At 49.7% G+C, this 9,232-nt stretch overlaps 4 protein-coding genes across 4 annotated transcripts; 2 read left to right on the top strand and 2 right to left on the bottom strand.

The window, feature by feature from the left end:
• Positions 1–417: 417 nt before the first annotated feature.
• On the bottom strand, positions 418–1,208 carry M430DRAFT_31164 (hypothetical protein; the record flags this gene model as incomplete). Its single annotated transcript, XM_024866014.1, has 2 exons — positions 418–1,089; positions 1,143–1,208. The coding sequence occupies 2 exons, from the start codon at positions 1,206–1,208 to the stop codon at positions 418–420; spliced, it is 738 nt and encodes a 245-aa protein (XP_024717601.1).
• A 1,357-nt stretch (positions 1,209–2,565) lies between these two features.
• Positions 2,566–3,389, top strand: M430DRAFT_45391 (hypothetical protein). The gene is made up of 3 exons (XM_024867766.1): positions 2,566–2,861; positions 2,953–3,258; positions 3,313–3,389. Exons 1-3 carry the CDS (start codon positions 2,707–2,709, stop codon positions 3,326–3,328), a joined length of 477 nt encoding a protein of 158 aa, XP_024717602.1. The 5' UTR covers positions 2,566–2,706; the 3' UTR covers positions 3,329–3,389.
• A 1,046-nt stretch (positions 3,390–4,435) lies between these two features.
• Positions 4,436–5,452, bottom strand: M430DRAFT_37301 (hypothetical protein). Its single transcript, XM_024867097.1, has one exon. The coding sequence runs from the start codon at positions 5,390–5,392 to the stop codon at positions 4,613–4,615; it is 780 nt and encodes a 259-aa protein (XP_024717603.1). The 5' UTR covers positions 5,393–5,452; the 3' UTR covers positions 4,436–4,612.
• A 2,290-nt stretch (positions 5,453–7,742) lies between these two features.
• M430DRAFT_22667 (hypothetical protein) lies at positions 7,743–8,798 on the top strand (the record flags this gene model as incomplete). The annotated part of the gene is made up of 1 exon (XM_024864740.1): positions 7,743–8,798. The coding sequence occupies one exon, from the start codon at positions 7,743–7,745 to the stop codon at positions 8,796–8,798; it is 1,056 nt and encodes a 351-aa protein (XP_024717604.1).
• Between the last annotated feature and the right edge of the window lie 434 nt (positions 8,799–9,232).

Genomic DNA, 9,232 nt, shown 5'->3' on the forward strand with positions numbered 1-9,232 from the left:
AACAGCTTGCCCAAGAAAGATGAGAATGAAAAGGTTTAAATGTAAATCTTATGATACGTTACTTGTCTGGATAAAGTGCGAAGTGGGCGAGATGATGGCTCGCTTAGGCCCCTGGACCCCTTCTGGGGGAGGCTCTTTTGCGGGTATTGGGAAGGGAGGTGGGTCGGTATGTGTATAGTATCGTACAGTATGATTGATAGGTATGCAGAGGATAGAGTAGAAATAGAAAGAAAGAGAGTTTTAAGTAAATGCTACCATTCTATCGATATCTAAACAAACAACATACCCAATACCTTCCGTACCCATTACCCAGTCCCCAACGCCGAGTAGAACAAACAGCAACATCCCTTTCTCTCAGAATCAATTCTTTAAGAGTGATTGATCATCAAAGTGTTGGGCTAGGTGTCTGTCTGGTCCTTAGACCTGCCGATACGTCTCCTCCCACCTCGGCTCCGTCTTCACCAACACCCTGCCCTCAGTATGCGTCTGCGCCGGCTGCCACATGCCCCCAAACGGATCATGCATGCCCATGGGGATATCCATGCCGAACTGCTGCTGTGCATCGCTCAGCACGTTCCCATACAGGTGCTCGTGGCCCGCCATCCCGAACCCCGTCATCATGTGCTCGAGCTCGTCGGCGCGGGTCCCGAATCCTGGCGTGCTCGTGTACAAACTACCAGCGTCACTAGACGCAGCGACGGGCTCGCGCTTGATCAGTCCCGGGGACGCCACGCTACCGGCCTCGGGCGTGCCCTCGACAGTATCATATCCGGAGCCGCCGCCGCCGCCGCCGCCGCTGCTACTGCTGCTGCTGCTGCTGCTGCTGCTGGGGCCTTCGAACTTGATCTTCGCCTTGTCGGTATCGGAGTCGTTGTCGCTCGCTGGTCGCTCTTTTATCTTCTTTGGCGTTTTGCTGCTGGCCGCTTTCTCGGCTTTCTTCTTGCGCGGGGAGTTGGGGTTGCGCGGGCGTCGCACGCCGGCGGTGCCGTCCATCTGCTTCTTGAAGCGCGAGTAGCGCATGCGCGCCGCGTGCCCGTTGCTGATTTCCTGCGAGAGGATCGGGTCATGGGCTACTTTGTTCCAGTCGATCTGGGGAGGGCGCGGTTAGTGGGAAGGTAGGAAGAGCGATAGGGGGGACGCACGTCTTTGAGACATTTTTGACTGAGGATGGCGTAGAGGAGGCGGGTGATGGCGGTGTCGTTGGTCATGGCTTGGTTTCTGCGGAGGGTCGCCAGCTTGAAGAAAGAAGTCTGGAAGTTTGGCTCTGTGGTCAAGAGGTCGAGTCTGCGAGTCTCTCGACGGAGGGGGATGGAGGGGGATCTTGAGGCAACGCGAGTCTCTACTTAGAGACCCTTCGCAACAGTGAATGCTGAGCAGGAGAGTGCACTAGGGATTGCCAGTTCTTGGCTCGGATGCACCAGAGCACAGGATTCTCAGCACAGTGCAATGAGCGGTGTGCAGATGGCCCAGGAATGGTGTGAAGGGGGGTGAGGGAGGCAGATAGAAATAACATTTCCCCTGAACGCCCTTTGCTCTGCGAATGGCGGGGGAAGCGTGCATCAGGGACAATGTAAGGCTGGGCGGGCACAGGAAAGATCTCCCGGGACTTCACAAAGACTTCTTTCTCATGCAGGACGGCTCGCGGAGAGTCGTCCTCTTCCAACCCTATGCATGGGATGGGATGAGCGAGATGCAGGTGGGCGGCGCATTAATGAGTCTTGCTTTTTGCTTTTTGCTTTTTCCTTCTGTTTTCTTGCTTCTGCCTTCTGCCTCCTTGCTTCTTTTCACGACAAGAGGTTGGATGTTGGTGACCGGGGCAACGGGAAGTGGGTAGGAAGGGAGCTTTGCAGCGAAATATCCATTCGATGTGGTTGACCGACGCGTTGCGCGTAAAGTGCGTGCATGACAGGGGGCTACTATCGATAATACCGCAGATGATAATGAGATAGGGGTAAGTGACAAAGGTGAGTGATGAAATGATAGGATATCAGGTTTAATAATATCATGTTTTCTATTTTTTCTATCTTTTTAGTATTATTATCTGAATGAATTGAAGTTGAATTGAAGTATGTTTTATCTCGATTCAGCTGGGCTCTGTTACACAAACAACCAGGATCATAAGATCCCAGGAAAACCTCAACCTCAAGAGCCAGAGATGCGTATCATCGTATCTAATCATGGTCAAGAGCCATGCAGCAACGCGTGCTTTGTCTGTATGCACTTCAGCTCTGCAGCTCTGTTGTCTGTTTCTGACAACTCGACTCCCCATCTGAGAGGTCCATCAACTTGACCGATTTCTGATCCCCAGAGGTGCTCTGTTGATAGGTCGTTGCCCCGTCAAACCCCCTTTCTCTGGCCAGATGGACAAGTGACGGTCAAGAAACCTTGCTCTCTATCCTGCACTCCTGGATCTATCGCCGGGGATTGCGAGTGAATTCCAAGTGAATACCACTCCTCCTCGATGGTACACGTTATTCTCTCGCCTTTAGCGGTAGTACTGCTCCCTACGTAAAGACTACAACAATCTCTCTTTATCTTTCTCCATCTTTCTCTCCTCTTTGATCACCGATCTCTTCCTGCCCCACATCCTTCTCCTACCACAAATCAATCTTCTCCTCCCAACACAATCAATCTTCTCACACAACCAAAACAATCAACCAACCACACCACACCACACCACACCACAAACCACATACCACAACCATCATGGCCCCCAGAACCGGTTCCCAGTGGGACCACAAGTCGGATAAAGACCTCCTGCTCTCCATAATTGACACCGGCTCTCTCAAGGGAATTGACTGGAAGAGCATCTCTGATAAAATGAAACAAAAGGGCCATACCTTCACACACGAAGCTTGCCGGTATGTATGCCCCAATCCGTCAATCCGCTCCCATGGCCCCGCCCCTTCTTCCTTCCCTTTGTCCCTCCATCCCACTAACGCGTCCCCACAGACAACACTTCCAAAAGCTCCGCAAGGAAGCCCGGCCCGGCGAAGGTGACGACGGCGGAAACTCCCCCATCAAATCCAACAGCGCCAAGTCCACGCCGCGCAAGCGCAGCAAAACCCAGAGCGCCTCCTTCAGCAGCAACTCATTTCAGAACGAAGACGACGATGAGGAGTTGATGACGCCCGTCAAGCGCAAAAAGACGGAGGTCAAGCCCGAGCAGGAGAATGGTGGCTTTCCTGGCCAGACCGCCCCGCTGTTCAAGATCGAAGCTCTCGATGACAATGATCCCGTTTTGTTGGATGACGATGAGTAAGTGCCTCTTTCGCATCATTAGTTTTGAGGTAGTAGCTGATAATGGGATAGTCTCTATGCAGTTTAATACGCTTGAGATGATCAGAGGCCCCTCCCTCTCCTTCGACCTCCTTGTGTTATACGGCTAGCACAGTAGTTCATGGCAGTAACTTGAGCCTGAGGAACGTGATGTGCGCGTGAATATTCTGATTCTTTCCTTTTCCATGGCAAGGAATGGAATCACGAGATATGGGCCATATGGCTGTATGCCTACTACGCAGGATTATAGGCTTATAGCTGCTTTGCCTCAGCATGGCTATGTAATAAGCTATGAGTTTCGGTCTTCATTCAGCTCGGCCTTTACTTGTAAAATTTACAACCAAGAGGCGTCTCCAAGAACCAAGAATATTAAGGAGTCCGTGATGTGGTAGTTGAAGATATTTTAATAAATTCGAGGAAACCCATACGGAGACACTTAGCTACCTGATTCCGTCGTAAAGCCCTTCCTTTTTCTTACCCACCTACAAACATACAAACCCCCCTCTTGCCTCAAAAAGCTCTCCCATACATACGCACACACCTCCTAGCCCAATCCAGTCAGCCAGCCATCCTCCTCTCTGAGTCTCTCTCAGCCCCGAGACTTGACACGGCTACATACCTTATCTGCCTATGCATATGCCCATCCCCCTCATCCTTTCCCTCCGAAGCAATCAACCCCGCATCTGCAGGTTTTCCATTCATCTATACACCATCTCTCTGAGCACGCCGACTAGAAAAGGCCGAGGGTCGTTAGAAGGGGTGCGTGCTGGGTGGCTGCATATTTGGATAAGTAGGTAGAGAGGCGGGCGGTTTTGGAGAGTAGATAGAAAGAAAGAAAGAAAGAGAGAAAGAGGAGTGTCGTATATGGTTGTAGATCGAGAAGAGTTTGGCGCTTTTCTATTTTCTCCCCCCTCCCCATCTTTCTTTCTCTGTGGTAGCAGCATAGCACATAGACGGATGACTGGACAAAAGAAACGAATCGTGAAAATCAAAGGGCTATTTTGGGGATTTCGTGGCCTGGGAGGTATAGCTTCTATACACATGGCTAGGAAACATGGCTAGGAAAAGCCATAACAAGCATCTGTAAGGTGGCTGAGAAGTAGGATGAGAAGCTGGAGGTCGGAGGATATCGGAGCTCAAAAAGAGCTAAATCAATGCAGTCCGGATTTGTAGATCTCTGATACAGCTATGCTGTCCTTCCATGCAAATCTGTCCATGAAACGCAGTCTACTTTTGAATCACCAACATTTCGAAGTCCTCATTGACATGTCAGTCTTCCTTCAGGTTAATCAATCTCTCTCACAGGACCGACAAGCCAGCTGTCTTCAGTTCATCAAACAATAACATGGAGATTACATCTCTTCTGCACCATCGCAACATCATCAACCACCTCCTGAGCAGAGCCATACTCCTGCTTCCAGCACTTCCTCGTAATAGCATCACACGCCTGCGGCCCCCTTGGAAACCACCCCTCTCGAAACCTGCGCTCAATCTCCTCATCATCCACCCCCCCATCCAAATCCGGGAACACTTCATGTCCCACCATGATAAAATAGATCGCCGAGCCCAGGGCAAAAAGGTCCGTTTTTACATCCGCATAATCGCCATGCAGCCGGGGAAGAAACGATTTCGTGCGCTCCCGAGACAAGCCATCGAAGAGCACGCTGCCGTCCCCCGACTTGTGCATCCCTTGGAAATCGGCGAGTTTGAGATCTAGATACGAGTCGAGGAGGAGATTGCGTAGGTTGATGTCGCAGTGGATAACACGCTTCTGGTGCGCGTACTCGACTGCTTCGGCGGCTTGTCGACACCAGCGTAAGCGCAGATGCAGAGAGCTCCCGGGGTTCGCGGCGAGGTACTCGTAGAGATCGCCGTTGACAGCGTATTCGAGGAGAAGGCCATCAGGGGTGAGACCCTTGGAGGCAATGATTCGGGGATGACGGCCGAGGATCTCGAGCAGTTGGCTTTCGATGCGGAGGGTGCTGGTTTGGCCCGGGATGCTGGGGTATTTGAGGACGGTCGTGTCGTCGATGACGCCGATGTAGCTTTCTCCGCCGCGGCCGATTATCTGCTTGACGCTGCTAGGATGGTGCGCCTGGATGGGTCGGTCCATGGGATATGGACATGGTGAAGGTAGAATCTATGTAGAATCGATTCCAGGGGTCCAGAGTTGAGGTCGATGGATCATCGATGGTTGGATCTGGCCGGGGAGGTATTAGCGGAATGTGGGGGTGGGGCTACTCTATTTCTTAGTGTCTTGGATCCCCACACGGGATGACGCTCACAAACGTCAAGGTCTCTCACTGGCGATCCTGGCCTCATGGGAGAGAGTGAAAAGGGATCTATAAAGGGTTCAGCTAAATCGACATCGCCTTGCTTCTAGCACTAATCGTCGGCTCGTTTGTTGCCTCACTCTGTCCTTTACAACTGCAAGACAGCAGGAGACAGAGAATACAACTGAACAGAAAGCTGCAATGTATGTATATAATGCAATGTCTATTAGAATACAGAATTCTAATAGATGCATAGAGAAGTCTTGACGATATCGCCAATGGAAATCCTTACCATCAAATTATCAATATTGAGGTCGACCCTCCAAATCAATCCCTGTCCCTCTGTCCCTCTGTAGACTGTCCCTCTGTCTTCTCAATTTTATGTAGCCTTGGAGTTATGTCCCATTGCCCGATTGCCCCAGATCGTGCCGAACAGTGCGAGTGCGATGTTCGAGTTGAGGGGAGGAAATTATCAAGAAATCTGGATTGAGAATGATCGTTAGATTGGTCGATACGATGGAGTTGGGGGCTTACCATGCTTCTAGCCTGCGTTGGACAGTTGAGCTCGATCTAGCCTCTCCACTTGCGTGAAAGAGTTGATCCTCTTCGCGACGCAGACGCACGAGATCAGGAAGAGGGCCCCTCCACTGCCAATAAGTATTGTCAGCTTCATCGGGGGTCGTCACGACCTAAGTGAAGGTTCTGGAATTGGGACAGGAACAGTCGCCAGTTGGTCAATCGGGTTGACATCTTCCCCTTGATGGCCCCGTCGTCCCGGAACGTCTGCCTGATAGAGTTGTGGTCTGTCACCACTGTGACCTGTCCGTGGTCAGTGTATTAGGGCAGTTTTTGCAGAGCCCAGATTAGAGCCGCTGTCTCTAGCTCTGAGGGCCAGTAGTTTATTTCTGCGGTCGTCAGACATATAGACAAGAAGGGTATAGGTCGTTCTACTCCGTCAGGCCCCATCTGATGCAGCGCCACTCCAAATCCCATTTGTTTACTGCCGTCCGTGTATAGGATGAAGGCCTTATCAAAATCCTGTTCCCCTGAGGGATCTTGGTAGACAGCTCGGAAGCCGCCTACCGGCCGTTCCTCAAGGCCATTGAGCTTTTCGTCAATGCGTAGGATTGCTTTAGTCTGGGCTTGTTGCTCCTTGAGCTGGGCTCGTTGCACCTTTAGCTGAGCTCGTTGCACCTTTAGCTGAGATCGTTGCTCCTTGAGCTGAGCTTGTTGCACATTGTCGAACGGAGCTAGTTATACAGGGATTGATATTGGATATTCCCGCGTTCAATAGTCTCTGTTGGCCCCTGTCAGTAAATATCCAGGGGATATCGCGTCTATATAGAATAGCTAGTTACCCTTCTTTTTACTTCAATCAAGTCATTATCCTCTGTCCGATCCCCCCGGTTTGACACACATTGAGCTGGGCCCCAAGGACTTCCAGAATCTGCACATTGATGGGAGAAGGCTCGGGGGTGCCAGTTGCCTTTCGCACAAGTCTCATAATGTAGGCGCCTGCAGCGCCGAGGGCCGATATGAAGAGCTGGCGGAACCTAGAGCTGAAGTCGGCGCGATGTAATCGAGAGATGTGTCTATGTTGTTTGTGAGGGGCGCCATCTTGATATTGTTCGATCAAGACGAACAAGAGAGAAGAAACACTGGGAGAGATAGAAAGAGCCGAATGGCTGAATACGACTACCATCGTTGGGAAGGAGCAGGCAGTCCAGCGTTCTTGCCTCATTGACTTTTGAATGTCCAAGATGATGCGACCTATTCTTATTTGGAAATACCGCGTGAGAAGATAATGTGCTAATACAATGTAGGCAGTACTCAAAGTTAGATACAGTCTATCCAAACTCTTGTAAATGTTTCGCTTTGCATGCCAAATCACTCATGTATCACACACATCTCTAAGTAAGGTATGAAGTGCGGTCGGTCATCTTTGGACGATTTGTTGGAGCCGATCAACGGTAGCATGACGCTAAATCTGCTTCGTCTTCATCTGGCACCTCTCTTCCAAATACTTCACCATTTCACAGTATATATTTACAGCATCATTAACTCATTACCACCTCAGAAAAACCTTAGAAAATCCGCATTGCAGGCTCGGTCACGTTTTTTAGAGACCTTTGTTCGATTTCGCTCTTTCACTTTTCATCCCACTTGGACATTGATACTCTGAACTTCGCAATGAAGATTCTGAATGTGTTACGCCGTCTTTTACGTCGGAGTCATTCTCGCTGCACCATAGATTTCGCCAATAAATCACATCTGGAAAAACTCCCAGCTGAGGTTCTTCTCAACATCGCGAATTTCCTCCCTCTTCATTGTGCTGCACTCTTGACGCTTTCAAGCAAATCATTGCAGTACAAAGTTGGAAATGAATATCTTCGCAACATCTCGGTGGTGGAGATGTTTGAATTCGATGATGACCATGGTCGCTATCGAAAAGCCAAACCGGCAATGACGCACAAGCAAGTCGAATATAGCAAATTCCTCACGTTATTATCAGAAGACTTACCCGATGAGGTTTTCTGTCAACTCTGTCAGATAATCCACACTCCTAAGAAAACCGACCTGGCTTGGTCGGAGAGGCAAAGGAAGTGTTACTTTCTCGAAGCCGATCTGCAATATGGTCGCAACTTCAACTTCCCGAAGATCAATCTAGCAATGAAGCGAGCACGACAAGGACTTGATCCATCAAAGCAGCTCCTCAGCTTATCAAAGACATTTGTCGAGCACCAAAGACAATGCCTTTACCGGAGCTCATGGCAGGCTCGAATCGTTAAACAAAGGCTGTATGTTCGAGCGATTCATCGACTGCTTGTCCCACGCAAGACAGTACCGAGTCTTCCGAATTCAGACTGGACGCTCCAGGTTTGTGGTCACTTTGAGGACAGCGGGGGATTTCGAGAGCAGCCACTTCATGGACACCTTCTTAAAACTCTGGCCAAGTACCACGGAAATGGTTGCATTGCGGAAAAGGGCGAGGCCCTGATTCAATGTCGCGATTGCAAGACAGAGCTATGTATAGAGATTGAAGACAATGGGAAAGTGGATATACAATTGGTCGTCACTGTTCGGCAAGATTTTGGGCGTGGAGAACAACCTTTTGACTTCGACTTCTATTCACACTTCATAATTCGGGACCTGGGAGAAAAGCCTGTAAGGTTCACGCCAGGCAGTATCAGAGATACCTTTGAGAATGCATCTACAAGCCAAGGACAAGGTGTTTATCGCAAGTAAAGATTACCAAGTGGAACATATTTGCAGCGGTGGTAGTAAGTTATCCGCTCCTTCCCTTGTGCCTCGATCATCTCGGGGAAATAAGATGCTCCTACCCATTCTTACTCTTCTTCCCTCTTTGAATTGGCCTGATGCCACTGTATCATGCTGACTGGGATATTATACCTGTTGCCCTTTATAGATAGCAAATGTCTCCCTACGTGCAAGACTGTAGAATGAATCTCATTCAGAGCGAGGGGGAAATCTGCTTCTACCAATATAAACATCAGCTTTGGTAATGAGTCGAATATATAATTCAACTAACTTTGAGGTATTTAAGTACTCACCTCTGACATACTTAATCTGTGCCCCAAAAGATGGATTCAAAGCCCACTCGTGTTGATACGATGTACCAATGCTCAAAATTTGCCAAGATTGTTTGATTTTGAGTCGTA

This window comes from Amorphotheca resinae, assembly GCF_003019875.1.
Source record: "Amorphotheca resinae ATCC 22711 unplaced genomic scaffold M430scaffold_12, whole genome shotgun sequence".
Classification (NCBI taxonomy): Eukaryota; Fungi; Ascomycota; class Leotiomycetes; order Helotiales; family Amorphothecaceae; genus Amorphotheca; species Amorphotheca resinae.